This window comes from Chiloscyllium punctatum, chromosome 24 (assembly GCF_047496795.1).
Source record: "Chiloscyllium punctatum isolate Juve2018m chromosome 24, sChiPun1.3, whole genome shotgun sequence".
Lineage (NCBI taxonomy): Eukaryota > Metazoa > Chordata > Chondrichthyes > Orectolobiformes > Hemiscylliidae > Chiloscyllium > Chiloscyllium punctatum.
This window is the reverse complement of record NC_092762.1, coordinates 82,317,806-82,338,011: the sequence shown is the minus strand read 5'-3', so window position 1 is coordinate 82,338,011 and position 20,206 is coordinate 82,317,806. Positions and strand designations below refer to the sequence as shown.

Sequence of the window (20,206 nt, the reverse complement as noted above, 5' to 3'; positions counted from 1 at the left end):
CTGGCCACTCGGGTGTTTTCCTTTCTTCCTGATGGTGGCAATTGAATAAAGATTCGTGCACCTTGCGTCTCTCACTGTGTCTCACACCTGCACACACACACACAAAAACAGAAATAAACAAAAAAGAAAAAAAAAGAACAGGAGTGTCCACACCTGCACGCACATAACATGGGAGCTGGGGAAAAAATAAGCACTACCGCAGTTAGGCGGTAGTGTGGGGGTATATAAAAAAAACAAAAAAAAGAAAAAAAAGAAAAAAGGAAGAACAGGAGTGTCGTGGTTAGGCGGTAGTGTGGGGGTTTTAGAAGGAAAAATAAACAGGAATGCTTATGGCCATTCTAGTCTGAAAATGCCCAATCTCGTCTACTCTCAGAAGCTAAGCAGCCTCAGGTCTGCTTAGTACTTGGATGGGAGACCACCTGGGAATGCCAGGTGCAGTAGGCTACTGAGAGCTGGCTCAGAGGGAGTCAGACCAGTATCAAGTCCTATGCACATGTAAATAAAGGATGACTTGGTGATGGCATACTGGCCTGTGTGGAGTTATTTCAGATGCAGTATGGCAAATAATATAAAACAGAATAGTAAGGAGTAAAAGCACAGCTTGTACATTGGTGAAAGAGAAGACAATCTGTTAAAGCTTTTCATCTTGCACTCATCAGGACAATTCACAAGGAAAAGAAAAAAAACAGGAGATTCAGAATGTCTCCTCAGCCTATATGGACTGGCTCAGAGCAGACTAGTCACAGCCAATGTGCTGCACACATGTAAATGACGGGTGACTTGGTGACGGGTTACCGGCTTCTGTACAGTTATTTACGTTGGATAGGCTTAATGGCCTCCTCCTGCTTTGAGTTCTTATGCTCTAACATACCCCATTTTCAGTACAAGATTGAGTTGGTGGGTTAGTCATAATATCTCTGAAAGTGTAAACCAGAATCCCAGGTTAATGATCTGGGGATTAAAGCACAATAGTGTAGATGCTGGTAGTCTGAAATAAAAACAGAATGTGCAGGAAAAACTGAGCAGGTCAGGCAGCATCTGTGGAGAGAAAGCAGAGTTTGCTATGGTCAGGTATGACTCTCATTCAGAACCTCCGAATTTGTTCTGACCAAAAGTCACATCGAACGTGAAACATTAACTCTGCTTTCTCTCTTTTGTCTTTCCAGACCCACTGAGTTTCTCCAGCACTTCCTGATTTATCTGTGGACATGGGTTCGAATCCCACTGTGGCAGATGTTGAAGTTTGAATTTAAACAAGCTGAAACAAGAAACTAACCTGGTGGTGACCTTGAAAGTATTGTCAATTGTCATTAAAAAAAACCCATCTGGTCCACTCACGCTGTTTAGGGAAGGAAATCTGCCATCCTTACCTGGTCTGGTCTAGATGCGACTCCAGAACCACAGCAATGTGAGTCAGGGCTGGGCTATAAACGCTGGCCTAGCAAGTGACACCCTGATCCTATGACCGAATATTTTTGGACAATCCAATGAATCTGTACGCTAAGACCTTGAGAAACAGGATCAAAATGATGCCTTTCAGCCCCTCAAGCCTACTCTGCCAATCAATACGATCATGGCTTATCTGATATTCCTCATGTCCACTTTCCTGCTCTTTCCCTTTAGCCCTTGATTCCCGACGGATCAAGAACCTATCCCAGCCTTAAATATACCCAGGGACTCTGCCTGCACAGCTCTCTGGGGCAAGAAGTTCCAAAGATTCTCAAACCTCTGAGAGAAGAAATTCCTCGTTATCTCAGCCTTAAATTTATGCCCTTTTATTCTGCCTGTCACTCACCCAACCCACCTTCTACCTGACACCAAAATAATGAACCATTTTTACCTTATCCTTAAAGGAGCCGGTCACCCTGTTCTTCAGGGAACTTAACGTTCTTTTCACTTTTGTTTCTTTCTCGGGTCTTTCACATTTGCCGTCACCCTCCTTTCTTTAAAGTAAAGAAAAGGAGAATATTGTAAACATTTATAATCAGACACAACAGACAATTTGTTCAGTTATGTTGGAAGTAAGGAAGTTCTTTAAAACAACTGCAAAAGTATCTCATCAAACGAGGTAAAAACAATGACTGCAGATGCTGGAAACCAGAGTCGAGATTAGAATGGTGCTGGAAAAGCACAGCAGGTCAGGCAGCATCCGAGGAGCAGGAAAATCGACGTTTTGGGCAAAAGCCCTTCATCAGGAATATTTTTTGTCCAAAACATCGATTTTCCTGTTTCTTGGATGCTGCCTGACCTGCTGTGCTTTTCCAGCACCACTCTAATCAAGACCCTCATCAAACTAGACCCAATTTATGTAAATATTCTAGTTTTTTGAAGACCTAGTTTTGTTTTTAACCACTTGGTATTAATCTGTGATGCCTTAGCCAATCAATTGCCTTCAAGAAGTTATGCTGGCATTGGAGATGGTCCAGAGGAGATCCACACAGTTGAATCTGGTTTGGATGGACTGTCCTGAGCAGATTGGGTCTGTGCCAATTGGAAGCATCCAAGCTTCTACCTTGGCAGGGAAGAAGCAGAGAGGTTGTTTCCCCTTGTGGGAGAGTCTAGAACTAGAGGGAATAATTTCAGAATAAGGGTTCACCCATTTATGACAGAGATGAGGAAGAAATTCTTCTCTAATGAGCATAATGAATTCATTATTGCTGAGGCTGGGTTATTAAGTATATTCAAGGCTCATATAGATCATAGAAGATGCAATTAGGGAGGGAATTTCAGGATTTTGACCCAATGGCAATGAAGGAAAAATGATATATTTCAAATCAGTGAATGGTTTGGAGGGACGCTCACAGGGAATGGTTTTCCCAGGTATCTGCTGCCCCTGTCCTTCTTGATGGAAGTGGTCATGGGTTTGGAAGGTGCTATCTAAGGCGCTTGTAAGTAGCACGCACTTTTACCCTTCAATCCAACCACCCTTCAAATACCAATAGCCCCCTCTCCCTGCTGAATAACCACAAAAGGGAGAGGGAATGGCAGGATCTACATTAGGGTGAGATGAAGTAGGATAGGAGAAGGCTCTTGTGAAACATAAACACCAGCACAGACCAGCTGGGCCGAATGGCCTGCTGCTGTGCCATACATTCTATGCAATGCAATACAAATCACATGGATTACTTTCTAGAAACCTACTCTGCGAGAAATTCCATCCACGTCAGATCATGGGGGGAGTTTGAACCAGACAGTGCACCTGATCCTGATCCTGTTCTTGCACTGTGAAGGAAATGATCAGTCAGAATACAGTACACACACAACACAGTACACACACTACATAGATTTCTTTAAGCAGTGTCTCCAAAGACTGTTCAAATGCAAAAAGATGCACAAAAACAAAGCTGGACCCAGAGAAAGATTTGGAAACTCTCCATGGATTCAGATGTAAAATCTGAGCAAAAGTGCGGGAGCGAATTACAGGGAAAGCTATATATGATGTGAAAGCTCAGGAAAATGAATACTCACCACTCTACAGAGCTCCCTGTGTGGGTACAGTCAAGTGAATGCAATGAAGTATTGGATATAATTAGGCAAAGTTTAGGTCAGAGTGGTGCTGGAAAAGCACAGCAGATCAGGCAGCATCCGAGAAGCAGGAAAATCGACGTTTCGGGCAAAAGCCCTTCATCAGGAATAGAGGCAGAGTGCCTGCAGGGTGGAGAGATAAATGGGGGTGGTGGAGGGGGTGGGGCTGGGGAGAAGGTAGCAAAGAGTACAATCGGTGAATGGGGGTGGGGATGGAGGTGATAGGTCAGAGGGGAGGGTGGGGGAGCCAACAAAGAACCATAGACATCTCTCTCTACTCGAGAGTGAGAGAGAGAAAGAAACATTACATAGCTTGAGGGCTACCACAGAGCATCAAGCTTGGGGCAAGGCAAAGAGACAATCACCATCGACTATAACACTCAGGGGAGAAGTTACACAGGCAGGTGTTGACACTTACATATACAAGAGAGTTAGTCCTTACTAACTCAATGTATACACAGAGAGCAACAATTATTTCATTGCACATCGTTTATTCATAGAGACAAATCCACACTACCTCTCAATGTTGCCTTTTATCATCAATGGGCTTGAAGGTTAGTAAAGTGGATTTATTGAAGTTTTCCTCATTCTAATTTCTGCCCTTCCCTGCTGAAGACACTAACTTCCGAAGAGTAATAAAAGCAGAACATTGTGGATGCTGGAAATCTGAAACTAAAACAGAAAGTGCTGGAGAAACTCAGCAGGTCTGTGGGGAGAGAAATGCTTCGAATCTACATGACTCTTTTTCAGAATGTAACTGTTCTTGGGGCCATATTCAACTCGAAATGCTGACTGTTTTCATTTGCTCTTGGGATATGGGCAGACTTCCTGAGCTGCTGCAGTTTGTTTGGTGTGGGGACCCTTCACAATGCTTTAAGGAAGGAGTTGCAGAATTTTGACCCAATGACACTGACGGAATGGCAATGTATGTTTCAAGTCTCTGTCCCTACAGATGCTGCCAGACCTGCTGAATTTCTCCAGCACTCTCTGTTCTCATTAACTCATAGGCAAAAGTGAGGACTGCAAATGCTGGATATTAGAGTTGAGAGTGTGGTGCTGGAAAAGCACAGCAGGTCAGCAGCATCTGAGGAGCAGGAGAATCGACATTTTGGGCATAAGCCTGATGATTTTCCTGCTCCTTGGATGCTGCCTGACCTGCTGTGCTTTTCCAGCATCACACTCTCGACTCTCATTAACTAATGCTGAAGAAGTAATCCCCTGATGTCCCCTGACATGGGCGTCTCCTTTCAAGTGCTGTAATGACTCTACGACTCCAAGTCGCCATTCTTTATGTGGTCAGCCTTCACACTGAGTCATGGAAGAATAGTCTACGTACATGTCGGGCATGGCTTACTGGGCAGTCTTCTCAGAGTATAACCAGGGAGCTCCCACACCCGACATATGGGCACAACATCTATGCTGACAGTCCAGTGCAGGGCTGCAGGACTGCTGCACTGCCAGACAAGATGACAAACTGAAGCCCTTCCCACCCTCCAGTATGGACAAGGAAGATCCTAGGGCAGCATTCTGAAGAAAAGCACTATTATGTTGCCTGGTGACTGGACCAATATTGATCCCACAAGGAACAACCAAAAGATTAATCAACGAATCTCTACAGTGTGAAATGAGGCCACTCAGCCCAGCAAGTCTGCATTGACCCTCTGAAAAGAATCCCACCCTGATCCAGCCCTCCACACTATCCCCATAACCCTGCATTTCCCAGGGCCGATCCACGTAACCTGCACATCCCTGGATACTATGGGCAATTTAGCATGGTCAATCCACCTAACCTGCACATCCTTGGACTATGGGAGGAAACCCACACAGACATGGGGAGAATATATAAATTCCACACAGTCACCCAGGGCTGGAATCAAACCCGGGTCCCTGCTACTGTGAGGCAAGTGTTAACCACTGAGCCACCAGGGCACCCTTATTCTGTCATCTTGTTATTGTTTCATTGCTATTATTGAGAGCTTTCAGTGCACATGTTAGCTAGCCTGCTTCCTGCATTACAGTAATCATTGCACCACAGCAATATTTGATGAGCTGAAATTGTGAAAGGCATCATTTAAATGCAAGTCTTCCTCTTTTTAGGGAAGGATCAGGGTGATGTCCAATATGTACATCAATCCACATCTGAGGTTCAATGGGAAACAACTGAGGCAAGAATCCTCGATGACTTCCATTTACCCCCATCTCCAATTGAGTTAATGGCAAGGAAGCAGCATTGAACCAAACCCAGACAAAACAAGGAGATGTTTTGAGGGGGTTTAGTGGGAGGGTGAGGACAGGCAGAGTCAGTGTTAGTCAATACCACAAGCTGAAATTTACTGTGAACCATTAGATAAAACCGATGACCTTTCAAAGAAGTCTTTAACTGAGAACACAAGGAGAACATTGGCTGAGAAACAAGAAAAGAAACAAGAGCATTGGTGGGGAATGGCGCTGCTTAGCAACATGAGGAATGGGACGCAGAGACGCACACTGAACCTGCTCACCTGGTTGCTGAACCGTTGCAGTGTCTGGTCGGGGAGGGTGGCGGAGGGGAAAGATTGGATACAGAATTAGCGATCAACGAAACCATTTAACACAGCTCTATAATCCCTCTCTGGGAGCAAAGTAGAAGCTCCTGGATAAAGAAAAATTCCAGTTTCTAATAGTTTAACTTCTCCCAATCTGGTATTGAAGAGGTTGACTCATCACACCGATCAATCACTATTGACTATGCTACAAGACCCCTGGACATAAAATGGGGAAAATCTCAATGTCAATTAGGACAAAGATCCTAGGTCTTCTGAATCCCATTTCTCTCAGCATACCTCGCGTCTCTTGATCTTGTGTCTGTAGCACATAGATTGGGGGCGGAGGATTGGGGGGTGGGATTTGTTGTTAATTATCGAGTTTATTAAGTTTTCTCAATGATTCTCATCATCAGCAAGACCAACATTGAAAACCTAGGGCTCCCTAACCTAGTCAGTTCTAAACCTCAAAAATAGACAGTGCTAAATAGACGTTCAAGAAGGAGATACAGAAGTAGGGACCGAAAGAACTGCTGATGCTGTAAGTCAGAAACAAAAGCAGAAATCACTGAAAAAGCTCAGCAGATCTGGCTGCATCGGTGGCGAGAAATCAAACTTAACGTTCTGGTCCGGTGACCCTTCCTCAGAAATGAGAAAGAGGCTGAAAGACCTGCTGAGCTTTTCCAGCATTTTCTGTTTTTGTTTGTGGTAGAGAAATAAGGTCTGGAGAAAAGGCCATTCCTGAGAGGATGCTAGACCTGAATGTGGATGCTCATCAATTTGAAGAGACGATCTGTTCTTGATACTCCTTCATGGTCCTGTGGGAAGAGGAAGCACTGGGAAGGGGAATCATTTGTAAGAGCGACGCATATAAGAATGGGGGAATCTCCATCTGATAGTGTGCAGGGTTAGGAGGATGGGTTGTCCAGTCTCACTGATGTAATAATGTCCTATGTGCTATTATTTTGCAGGTTGATCTACTCCTTGGGGCAGCTGCCTATATCAAGCAGTTAATCAGGAAGCAGAAAGCTGTGATCCTGGGAGGACAGGGGAAGTCCGCCCACACATATTGGGTGCACCTTATGTTTCTGAATTATGCTGGACAGAAGGTGGCCCTTTGGCCCATCATGCCTGTGCTGGTTCTTTGAAAGCACTATCCCATTAATCCCAATTGCTCTTGCTCTTTTCATGTCGCCGTGCAATCCCATTTCCCTTTGGATTCAATCCTCGATTCAAGACTAGCTGAATCCTCGTGGAGTGAGATGTTAAAATAATAAATGAGGTATAACTGACCCATGAAAGGCCTTCAGTTCTTGCAGCACTTGTTGAACCAGCCTGGACAGAGACAGAAAAACACAAATCAACATCTCCATTCAACTGACATGCATAGCAATGTGAAAAATTACACATCACCAGGTTATAGTCCAACAGGTTTATTTGGAGGCACTAGCTTTCAGTGACAAAGAAGCAGCGCTTCAAAAGCTCGTTCCTCCAATTAAACCTGTTGGACTATAACCTGGTGTTGTGTGATTTTTAACTTTGTCCTCCCCAGTCCAACATTGGTATCTCCACATCATGCACAGCGATTACAGGTATATTGAATCATTTGTCAAATTCTTCAGCTATAGCTCCACCTGGAGCCTCGGCTGACTCCTACAGATCAGGAAGGCCACAGCTCCAATCCCTGGTACAGGCTGATTTTCACACAAGGCATTATTAGTGGGGCCTGGTGTCAGGGAGATTAAAATGAGAAATCGTCGATACAGAGCCACTTTCAGTATTGTCATTTAATTGGCAAAGTTGTTTTTCAGGTAGGTAAAAACAATGACTGTGGATGCTGGAAACCAGATTCTGGATTAGAGTGGTGCTGGAAAAGCACAGCAGTTCAGGCAGCATCCGAGGAGCAGGAAAATCGACGTTTCGGGCAAAAGCCCTTCATCAGGAATACAGCCAGAGTGCCTGCAGGGTGGAGAGATAAATGAGAGGAGGGTGGGGGTGGGGAGAAAGTAGCATAGAGTACAATAGGTGAGTGGGGGAGGGGATGAAGGTGATAGGTCAAGGAGGAGAGGGAGGAGTGGATAGGTGGAAAAGGAGCCAGGCAGGTCGGACAAGAACGGACAAGTCAAGGAGACAGTGCTGTTGAAGAGCTTCAGGGCAGAGGAAATGACCTGGGAGTTACATAGAACATAGAACATAGAAGAATACAGTGCAGTACAGGCCCTTCGGCCCTCGATGTTGCGCCGATCAAATCCCACCTAACCTACACTAACCCACTATCCTCCATATGTCTATCCAATGCCCGCTTAAATACCCATAAAGAGGGAGAGTCCACTACTGCTACTGGCAGGGCATTCCATGAACTTACGACTCGCTGAGTGAAGAACCTACCCCTAACATCAGTCCTATATCTACCCCCCCTTAATTTAAAGCTATGCCCCCTTGTAATAGCTGACTCCATACGTGGAAAAAGGTTCTCACTGTCAACCCTATCTAACCCCCTAATCATCTTGTACACCTCTATCAAGTCACCCCTAAACCTTCTTTTCTCCAATGAAAATAACCCCAAGTGCCTCAGCCTTTCCTCATAGGATCTTCCTACCATACCAGGCAACATCCTGGTAAACTTCCTCTGAACCCGTTCCAGTGCCTCCACATCCTTCCTATAGTATGGCGACCAAAACTGCACACAATATTCCAGATGCGGCCGCACCAGAGTTTTATACAACTGCAGCATGACCTCAGGACTCCGGAACTCAATTCCTCTACCAATTGCAGTTGTAGAGTTGCAGTGGGAGAGGGATTCCCTGAGATTCTTGTAGAGAGAGGAGGAAAACTTCTTCAAGGCAGGCATCCTTGCAAGAGGATTTGCAGTAGGGTTAAAATCAACGAGGTAAAAACAATAACTGCAGATGCTGAAAACCAAATACTGGATTAGTGGTGCTGGAAGAGCACAGCAGTTCCTGCTGCCTGAACTGCTGTGCTCTTCCAGCACCACTAATCCAGTATTTGGTTGTGTGATTTTTGCCTGAAGTGTCGATTCTCCTGCTCCTCGGATGCTGCCTGACCTGCTGTGCTTTTCCAGCACTCCATTCCTGACTCCAGCATCTGCAGTTCTCACTTTTGCAAAGTTGTTTTTCAGCCCAAATAATGGATGCCCAGCTCAAGTGATAGATTAGAATCTGAGGTAACCTTTACAAGAAAGGGGCATTTAGGACAGTGTAACCATCACATGATGACAGGGACACTCTGAAGAAAGCAGCAATGGTCTAGACCTTTGTGTTTAGTTTGAATGCTCATAGTTAGTGTGATGTAAGTAAAGAATTACTTTCACAGGAAGTCCTCAGACTCTAATCATATCTCTTTCACATGGCACTGCACCTTATACACCCTTTAAGACACTCCAGGCTAGATACAGAGAGGATATTTCCCCTGGATGGGGAATCTAGGACAAGGGAACACTATCTCAGAATATCATAGACTCCCTACAGTGTGGGAACAGACCATTTGACCCTTCAAGTCCACACCGACCCTCCAAAGAGCATCCCATCCAAACCCAACTCCCTACCCTATCCCTGTAACCTTGCATTTCCCATGCATTGGAGATCAAATCCCATTGTCCTGCTCAGTCCCCAGAGTACTGCAAGTTTGTTTCCCTCAAGTGTGCATTTCCCATGGCTAATCCACCTAGCCTACACATCCCTGAACACTATGGGAAATCTAGCATGGCCAATTCACCTGACCTGCACATCTTTGGATTGTGGGAGGCAACTATAGCACTTGAAGGAAACCTACGCAGACACGGGGAGAATGTGCAAACTCCACACAGACAGTCACCCAAGGGTGGATTCAAACCTGGGTCCCTGGCACTATGAAGCTGCAGTGCTAACCACCGAGCCACCATGCCACCCATTCAGTGTGCTGTCCATATGGGGTAGACAATTTAGGACTGAAGCAACGTTTCTTCACTCAGATGATGGCCAACCAGTGGAATTCCTTATCACGGAAGGCTGTGGAGGTCAGTGTAGTCAGTGTAACGAGGTCAGCCAGCTGGATCTCACAGAATAGGAGTTCCCTGACTGCTGCTGTTAATCTGATCCAATCAGGGAGCCCTGGCTGACATATAAAAAAAGGAGAAAGTGAGGACTGCAGATGCTGGAGATCAGAGCTGAAAATGTGTTGCTGGAAAAGCGCAGCAGGTCAGGCAGCATCCAAGGAGCAGGAGAATCGATGTTTCAGGCATGAGCCCTTCTTCAGCTCATTCCTGAAGAAGGGCTCATGCCCGAAATGTTGATTCTCCTGCTCCTTGGATGCTGCCTGACCTGCTGCGCTTTTCCAGCAACACATTTTCAGCTCTGACATATAAAAAAGGGTGAGTATCTGGTAACTGTTCATATGTAAACAAAGGGTGACCTGGTGACAGGAATCCAGCCTGTCTGGAGTTACTTCAATCCTCAGGTGACTGAGGATATTCAAGAAAGAGATTGAGAATGATTTAGAATAATAAAGACGTTGATGGGTATGCAGAGAAACAGGAATATGCAATTGAGATAGAGGATTGGAAATGATCAGATTGAATGGTAGGCCAATCTGAAAAGGCTGAAAGGCCTACTGCTGTTCCTAGTTTTTATATTTTACATAATAACAGATGCTCTGTTCATCTGGAGATCCAATTCCATTGTCCTGCTCAGTCCCCAGAGCACTGCAAGTTTGTTTCCCTCAAGTGTGCATTGTTTTAAATCATTACATCCCTGCCCTCTTCCCAGCCCCCAGGGTAGGTGGTAACGATCATTACCACTCACTGTATGAGAAAGGCTCTTTTTCACATTCCCTTGTACATCTTGCTCAAAATGTTAACTAAATCCTAACGCAGGAATAGTTTTAATTTGTCCATCTTATAGAAACTTGTCATAATCGTGCTCATTCCTATCAAATATCCCTTCAATTTTCTTGGCCTCAATGAGAACAATCACAGCCTCTCAAAGGCTGACCCGTGACCTGACTTTATATAGCCACCTTTGCCCCATATCCCTTAACGAAGCAAAGATCTGAAGTACCCATGGAACAGGCTCCAAACCCCCCAATCAATAACAGATCCCAATGAAACCAAACTGAAGCATTAACTAGTAACAGGTTCCTCAGACTGCTTCTTACAAATGGTTGGGCTCCAAATTTTCCTTCTCCTCATGAATCTCCAGAGAAGTTTCAGGCTCTGAGGTGAAAGAGAAGAATGTAATTAATAATAATTAAAGAGATTCTGGTGCAACAACTTAAAAGTCCACTTGCAGACCATGCAGCAAATGAAGAGGTGCTTCAAATTACAAAAGCTAAAAAAAAATAAGAGGCTAATTGATCAGAACTGAAAAGATCCTGAGGGGAGCTGATCGGGTCAATAGCGAAAGGATACTTCCTCTCCCTGGGAGAATCTAGAGGCAGGCGTCCAGGGATTAAAAATAAGGAGGTGCCCATTTAAGACAGAGGTGTGTTTTTTCTCTCTCAGATGACTGTGTCTTTGGAATCTCCTTCCTCGAACCGTAGGGGATGAAGAATCTTTAAATATTTTTAAGGCAGTGGGAGATAGATTCTTGATGACCAAGGGGGTGAAGGTTTATCGCAGGATATGCAGGAATGTGGAGTTGAGATTAAAGTCAGTTCAGCCACGATCTTATTGAACAGTGAAGTAGGCTCGAAGGGCTGAGTGGCCTCATTTTGTCTCTCATTCATATTTTTGTATGAAAAGCGGTGGAAATCTCTTTGAGAAGGAAGAATGGCTGTTGGGCAGGAAGAAGGATCAAACACAGTCTAGTTGGCTGGAGGATGTCACTGAGTAATTACAGACATGGCCGTGTGTGAGGACAGATGAGGGTGACATACTGTAACTACTGAGCCCCAGCAGCAGGAGGTGAGCTGAGAGGATTCTAAAATTCATCTCCCAATTTCAAAATACTTTTACAATGAATTTAAAAATACTCTTCAAAAAAAATTATACAGAGGTACTACAAAGTAGACAGAGCACCAAAATGTTTCAAGGGTGTAGGTATTGCTGGTAAAAGTTTGTACCTGTTTGAAGGTAGCTGCAGTTGCAGTAGCCTCTTTGAGATGTGCAAACTACACCCCTTTCCCTTCACTCGACCCCCCCAGTGATCATGCTTGTTACTGTCTGGTCCTCCTGAAATTGGGGCTCAGCCAGGGACCCACTCTGTCTTGCTGGAAATTCAAGCCTCAGCAATAGCCCTTTGACTCACCAGACTCTCTGCATTGGGCTGAAGAACGGCCCTCAGCTCCCTTGGACAGATACGTCTCTAATCGTGGTCGCATCTTCGTACCCTCTTTCACCTGCAGGCAACAAGCAGAAACATTACTAACCAATTCACGCTCAGTCGTCCCTGCTGTGAAAATCCCTCATCTCTCCACCTCGATCACTCCAGGAGCTAGCTCAATGATCCTTCATTACTGTTGGATCAATTCACTCCAGAGGATGAAGGTTTTGGAAGTTTAACATTAGGTTGTCCCTCTCTCAGCTAGACAGAGAAGATCCTATGGCACTGTTTCATACAATCATAGAATCCCTAGAGTGTGGAAACAGGTCTTTTGGCCCAACAAGTCCATACCGACCCTCTGAAGAGTATCCCACTCAGACCCATTCCCCTACCCTATTACCCTACCCATCCCTGAACACTATGGGCAATTTGGCATGGCCAATTCACCTAACCTGCACATCTTTGGATTGTGGGAGGAAACCAGAGCACCCACGGTGGGGGCGGAAGGAAATGTGCAAACACTACACAGACTGTCACCCAAGGCTGGAATCGAACCCAGGTTCTTGGCATTATGACGTAGCAGTGCTAACCACTGAGCCACCATGCCACCCTAGCGTCTTGGCCAATATTTATGCCTCCCTCAACATCACAGACTGTTGTGGTCACATGGCTATTCACGAACTTTGGGCTGTTGCAGGATCTGTAGAAACACAAATCAATTTTCTTCCTTTCCCGGAGTTATATTGTATTCATTCACGGGATGCAGGTGTTGCTGGCTGGGCCAGCACTTATTCCCTATCCCTAATTGCCTGGAGTAGGTTAAGAGTCAACCACTCGGTCTGAAGGTCACATGAAAGTCAGACTAGGTAAGGATGGCAGTTTCCTTCCCCACAGGGCATTAGTGACACAGATGAGACTTTAAAATGAGAAATGTCAATGGTTACATGGTCATTATCATGCTAGCTTTGTATTCCTGATTATTATTGAATTCAAATTTAACCATCTGTCACAGTCGGATGTGAACCCATGCCCCCAGAACGTTAGCTTGAGTTTCTGGTTATCAGGCAAAAGTGAGGACTGCAGATCAGAGTCAAGATCAGAGTGGTGCTGGAAAAGCACAGCAGGTCAGGCATCCTGCTCCTCGGATGCTGCCTGACTTGCTGTGCTTTTCCAGCACCACTCTGATCTTGTCTCTGGTTTATTGGTCCAGTGACATTACCACTGCACCACGCTTCACCTTTTATTCTCTACTTTCACATGGGTCTGGGCACTGTCCACACAGCTCGCATTTACTGCCCCTCCATGGATCTAGGAACATCCTCACCAGCCAGCAGTAAGTGAAAGATTCATCAGGAGGTAGGTTTTGCAGAGACCCTTAAAGGAACGATGAGAGCTCGAGGGATGGAGAAGTGTAAAGAGAGAAATTCGGAACTTAAAACCCTGGCTGACTGAAGACACAGCCATCAAGCAATGGAGTTTGGGCATGTAGAAAAGGGGGCCAGAATTGGAGGGGTTGTAGGGCTGGAGAAGATTACAGGGAGAAAGTGAGGACTTCAGATGTTGGAGATCAGAGTCAAAAAGTGTGGTGCTGGAAAAACACATTTTGAGCATAAGCTCTTCATCAGAAGATTACAGCAAGACCAAAGGGGGGGTTAAAAAACAAACGATGTGAATTTTAACAGTGTTGCTGAACTTGGAACCAACATACAGCAGGGGTAAATGAGTGATAGATGGTTAAAAAAGATAAAGAACGACAGATGCTGGAAATAATAGATATTGCTGGAAAAAGTCAGCAGGTCTGGCAGCATCTGTGGAGACAGAAACAGAGTTAACAGTTCGGATCCAGTGACCTTCTTCAGATCTCTGGTGATGGATGGAATTTGGTCTGAGTTCAGATACAAGCAGCAGAGATTTGAGGGATGGCAGATGGCTGAAGGAGGAGACTAGCCCAGAATGGAGGTTCAGAGGAACTTTCAAAAACTCTCCGAAGGCCTGACAGGCTGGGCTGGGATGGAATGTGGATATATGTGGGTAACAGTTCTGAGGGAGTTAACATTAATGATATAGTGAGCTCTATTCAAGTTGCAGACAATCTATGAGCACAGGTAGTGACTTCTACACTAGCTTTTGGAGGGAGCAGATGTATTCTGTATAGTTCCTGAGAGTCCGAGTAATTATGTCTAACTAATATGTTGTTGTACTTTTGCTATCCTGCAAAAGAAATTGAGTTAAGCAAGAATGGCAAATTATACTGCAGTTTAATAGAACTTTAGTTAGGCCACACTTGGAATATTGCATTTGGTTCTGGTCACCACACTACCAGTAGGATGTGGATGCTTTGGAGAAGGTACAGAAAAGGTTTACCAAGGTGTTGCCTAGTATGGGAGATTTTAGCTACGAAGAAAGGTTGGATAGACTGGATGTGTTTTCACTGGAATGCAGGAGGTTAAGGGACGACCTGATCAAAGTTTATAAGATTGTGAATGGCATGGATAGAGTGCAAAGTATGAGGCTTTTTATCAGGGTGGAGGGGTCAATTACTAGGAGACACAGGTTTAAGGTGTGGAGGTGGGGAAAGTTTAAAAGAGATGTGTGAGGCACAAGGCTGGTGAGCACCTGGAACATGCAGCCAGAGGAGGTGATAGAAGCAGACACAATAGCAGCATTCAAGAAGCACCTGGACAAATACGTGACTAGGAAGGGAATAGAGGGATATGATCCTGTAAGTGAAGATTGTCATAGTATGGAAGGGCAAAACGTGTTGACTTTGGAGGGCCGAAGAGCCTGTTCCTGTGCAGTATAGTTCTTTGTTCTTTTGTAACAATGTTTCTTCTGGAATGACCCTCCGGTAATCTATCCTTTACCAAAGACATTAGACAGGCCCCAAAGCAAGGTATAGACAGAGGAGGATTAATGGCAGTGAACTGAAATCCTTATTGTGAACCCACACACTGGCAGAGGTAGCAGACAGCACAAGGTGTCCATGGTGGAAATCAGGCTGATACCACTAGCATCACTGCACACGGAATATTGCGTGCTATTCTGGTCACCTTCCTATTAGAAGGATGTTGCGAAACTTGAATGGGTTCAGAAAAGATTTACAAGGATGTTGCCAGGGTTTGAACTAAAGGGAGAGGCTGAATACGCTGGGGCTGTTTGCCCTGGAGCATCTGAGGCTGAGGGGTGACCTTATAGAGGTTTATAAAATCATGAGGGGCATGGATAGGATAAATAGACAAAGCCTTTCCCTGCGGTGGGGGAGTCCAGAATTAGAGGGCAGAATTTTAGGGTGAGAGGGGAAAGACATAAAAGGGACCTATGGGGCAACTTTTTCACACAGAGGGTGGTGCATGTATGGAATGATCTGTCAGAGAAAGTGGTGGAGGCTGGTACAATTGCAACATTTAAAAGGCATCTGGATGAGTATATGAATAGGAAGGGTTTAGAGGGATATGGGCCAAGTGCAGGTAAATGGTACTCAATTAGGTTAGGATATCTGGTCAGCATGGACGAGTTGGACTGTTTCAGTGCTGTACATCTCTGTGACTCTATGACATGGATCCACCTGGAGTGGAAGAAAGCAGATCCACTTGTGCTGAGGGAGTTTTCATACAGTCTGGGAGCCTAGTCATTGCGTTATTGTAAAACAGAGTTGGCTTCAATTGCTACAAGCTCTGTGTCATTTTTCACTCGAGTGGCCTGGAGATTTGAACAGATTGAAGTGTTCCCCATGCTATTTGGGCACAAGATTGATAACAGATGTGGCAGAGAGATGTAGATTGTAAGCAGCCCATACTTAACCCTGAGTGAAATTATCTTGAATAAAAGATGGATGCAATGAATTAAACCTGATTACTGCCTTCCTGATTAGTTTCCTCAGTTCCTCCCCCCTCCTGATAATGCTGATGACATTTTGATTCATGTCAAGTCAACGATTATACCAGAATCTTTATCAAACAGAATTTGACTTTGAGGAACACAGGGTGTATTCAGGACGGGCAATTAAAAGCTTAATCTAGGGGAATTAAAGGAGCACCTTAAATTTGGACAGAAAGACAGGGGGGTCAGGAGGGAATCCAGATACATAAGGTCCAGGACCCTATAGACACAAAGATTTGAGGTAAGAAAACCAGAGAGGAGGCCAGAACTGACGGAGAGCAGATGTCTCATAGGGTTGTAGGCCTCGGACAGGGAACAGAGGCCCAGAACCATGACAAGATTTGGAACGAAGGATGAGAATTTTGCAAAAGAAAAATGTTGCTCAGTCAACGTTGGACGATGGGCAGTGATTGTAATGAGGTCAGCCAGGTGGACCTCATAGAATATGAGTTCCTTGATTGGGGCTGTTAACCTTGTCCAATTATGGAGCCCTGGCTGACAGAAATAAACAGGAGTGTCAGGGGTTCTGCTCACTCTGAGAGCTGGCTCTGAGGAAGCCAGACCATTGTCAAGGACTCTCCGCACCTAAATAAATGATGACTCGGACATCAGTCTCTGTAGAGTTATTTCAAATGGCTGCAGAGGAACTGGGGTGAACGACACTGGGCATGAGTTAGGGTGAGTTATGAAGTGCGGGGGGAATGGAGGTGTCAGATGGTGGTCATTGCGGATGGCTAGGGGCTGAGTGGTGGTCATGGGGCTGGTTGAGAGTGACATTGGGAGGGGTATTGGGCTGTAGGTTTGGAGGTGGTGATGGGCATTGGCAGCTGGTGAGGTCTGCTTTGGGCAGGAGGTCATGTATCAGAGGGTATTTGAGGCAGGTGGAGATATGGGTGGGTGGGGGCAGAAGCGGGCAGACTCAGGCTTCCCCTTTAACCCTCCTCCTCCTCTCCGTATCTTCCATTGAGTGGGGGTGAGGGTGTCCGTCGGCCTGTGCCCCAGAAATGTGGGGGAGGCAGGGTCCGAGGGAGGCAACGGGTGATATTTAAACAGAAACAGAGTACAGGGGAAAATCAGAAGTCGTGAGGCTCATGTGGGAGTCCCAGCACAGGTACAATGGGCTGAATGGCCTCTCTGCGTGCCGTAACGCCTCTGTGATTTTTTCCTTTCCAGGCTCAAAGTCACACGAACCACTGCACGGCCTCCTTTTTAACAAATTAAAACAAAAGAAGGTCTAAGCATACGCAGAGGATCCGTCGGTCTCTTAGCATCTTCCAGTCCTAAGCTCTCGCCACAAAGTGAGGCACGTCTGGGCCCCAAGAGGTTCCCTGAAACAGGTTTCACCCCCCTCTGCTGGTCAGGAGGTCTTCCTGATGCTTTCCATCACCGATTACTAACTTGAAACAGCAGCAGATTGCATTCATAGAGTCATACAGCACGTAAACAGACCCTTCAGTACAACCAGTCCATCCCCCATTAAACTAGTCCCACCCGCCAGCTCCTGGCCCATATCCCACCAATACATCTCACCTTGAGCACAGTGACATAACAGCAGGTCCCTCACAAAGAAGAGTTCATCAGACAAAAGACCGTCACCAAACCAGATACAACTGCAAGTTACCAAAACCTTACTCTTTGACTTCAGTTTTAATTTACATCTTAGACAGGGGTCAGGAAGGGGCAAAGAGAGTTGGGGAGTCGGAATTACAGTGATTTGGGAACAGGTAACTAAAGGTGCAGCTACTGATGGTGGGGCAATTACGATCAGGGATGCTCAAGGGGCCAAAACCTGGGTGGCACCGTGCCTCAGTGGTTAGCATTGCTGCCTCACAGCGTCAGAGACCCGGGTTCGATTCCACCCTCAGGTGACTGTCTGTGTGGAGTTTGCATATTCTCCCCATGTCTGCGTGGGTTTCCTCCCACAATCCAAAGATGTGCAGTTTAGGGTGGATTGGTCGTGCTAAGCTGCCCATTGTGTTCAGGGATGTGTAGGTTGGGTGGATTAGCCATTGGAAATGCATGGGTTGGGGGAATAGGTCTGGGTGAGATGCTCTTCAGAGGGTCGGTGTGGATTCGATGGGCCAAATGGACTGCTCCCACACTGTAGGGATTCTATGATTCTATAAAAGCTGGAAGATCTCACTTGAGCTTGGACCTTGACAGTGATTTGCTATTCACCCACACGCACATCACAGTTTTGAAGCAGGTTCAGTTGATACATGCTACTGAATGGCAATCCTACTGCAGTGATGAGCAGTACAACCATTTGTGAAAATATAAGAGAATGGGGTCCCTGAATTTTTTATTCATTCATGGGATGTTAGTGTCGCTGGTTAGGTCAGTTAAGAGTTAACCATATTGCTGTAGCAATATAATAACCCAGAGAACTGTGGATGTTGGAAATCTGAAACAAAAGCAGAATTTGCTGGAGAAACTTAACAGGTCTAGCAGCAGCTGTGGAACTAGAAAGCAGAATGTTTTGAATCCAGTGATCTTTCTTCAGAACTGTTCTGAAGAAGGGTCACTAAACTCAAAAGATTAACTCTGCTTTCTCTCCGTATTGCTGTGGGTCTGGAGTCATATGTAAGCCTCTCCAGGTAAGGATGGCAGTTTCCCACAGTAAAGGACATTAGTGAATGAGATGGATTTTTCCCGACAATGAACAGTGATTTCAAGGTCATCCTTAGATGTCTCGTTCCAAATTTTATTAAAAATTTAATTCAACTTCTAGAATTCAAACCCAGGTCCCCAACACATTACCTGGTTCATCAAAAATGGATATCATTGAATCCCTACAGTGTGAAAACAGGTCCTTCGGCCCAACAAGTCCACATCAACCCTCCAAACAGTAACCCACCCAGATACATTTCTCTACCCCATATTTACCCCGGATATACACCAAATCTACACATCCCTGGACACGATGGTCAATTTGCCTAACTTGCACATCTTTGGATTGTGGGAGAAAACCAGAGCAAACCCATGCAGACTCAGGGAGGATGTGCAAACACCACACAGACAGTTGCCTGAGGCTGGAATCAAACCTGGGTCCCTAGCACTGTGAGGTAGCAGGGCTAACCACTGAGCCACCATGCCACCATCCATCTCTGAATGAATAGTGTAGCAATAATACAACTAGACCACAGTCTCCCCATTGCAGTGGGTACAGTTAGAGGAGAAGGGCAAATAATAAGGGACAGAGCCATTTCCTTCACTGCAGGAAACAAATCACAAGGCACAAGAAAAACATTGATGAATAAAGTGATTTGTTTGCTATGGAATCCTACAGCAGCCCAATCCACTGAAGTGGATGTCAAAAAGATGTTGAGTTTAATCACCACTGAGAGGATAATTAAACCAGGAGAATTACAACGCCTTGAATTGTATGGTTCTGCTCCACAACCACCTGATGAAGAAGCAGCACTTCAAAAGCTAGTGCTTCCAAATAAACCTGTTGGACTATAGCCTGGTGTGATTTTTAACTTTGTCCACCCCAGTTCAACACCGGCATCTCCAAATCTTGAATCTCATGTGTTTCATCAAATGTGGTCACAGCCCAATGCCTCTTTATCTCTACAATATCCTTCAGCCCTATCACTACCTGACCTCTCCATATTAGTTTGCACTGCTGCCTCACAGCGCCAGAGATCCGGGTTCTATTCCCGCCTCAGGCGACTAACTGTGTGGAGTTTGCACGTTCTCCCCGTGTCTGCGTGGGTTTCCTCCGGGTGCTCCGGTTTCCTCCCACAGTCCAAAGATGTGCAGGTCAGGTGAATTGGCCATGCTAAATTGCCCGTGGTGTTAGGTAAGGGGTAAAGGTAGGGGTATGGGTGGGTTGCGCTTCGGCGGGGCGGTGTGGACTTGTTGGGCCGAAGGGCCTGTTTCCACACTGTAAGTAATCTAATCTAATTATTCCAACATTGCCCTCTCACACACTGCCAATTTCCTTCACTCCTCCACTGTCCCTTCAGTTGCCCATGTCTCCTTGATCCTCTTTGTCTCTCACCATCTGCAACTTAAAAG

General features: G+C 45.5%; 1 protein-coding gene and 1 pseudogene across 4 annotated transcripts in view; one reads left to right on the top strand and one right to left on the bottom strand.

The window, feature by feature from the left end:
- The window catches only part of arhgef18b (rho/rac guanine nucleotide exchange factor (GEF) 18b), a 209,870-nt gene that overhangs the window by 90,523 nt on the left and 99,141 nt on the right, over window positions 1–20,206 (bottom strand). For 3 of the 4 annotated variants that reach the window (XM_072594313.1, XM_072594311.1, XM_072594314.1), the window contains 6 exons: window positions 12,290–12,380; window positions 11,199–11,256; window positions 7,341–7,382; window positions 6,027–6,050; window positions 3,142–3,222; window positions 1,841–1,943 (listed from right to left, as the gene is read on the bottom strand). In XM_072594313.1, coding sequence (XP_072450414.1) covers window positions 1,841–1,943; window positions 3,142–3,222; window positions 6,027–6,050; window positions 7,341–7,382; window positions 11,199–11,256; window positions 12,290–12,380 — 399 coding nt within the window. The remainder of the gene's footprint in view (window positions 1–1,840; window positions 1,944–3,141; window positions 3,223–6,026; window positions 6,051–7,340; window positions 7,383–11,198; window positions 11,257–12,289; window positions 12,381–20,206) is intronic. The other variant, XM_072594312.1, reaches the window with a different exon arrangement.
- On the top strand, window positions 326–444 carry LOC140494872 (5S ribosomal RNA; annotated as a pseudogene).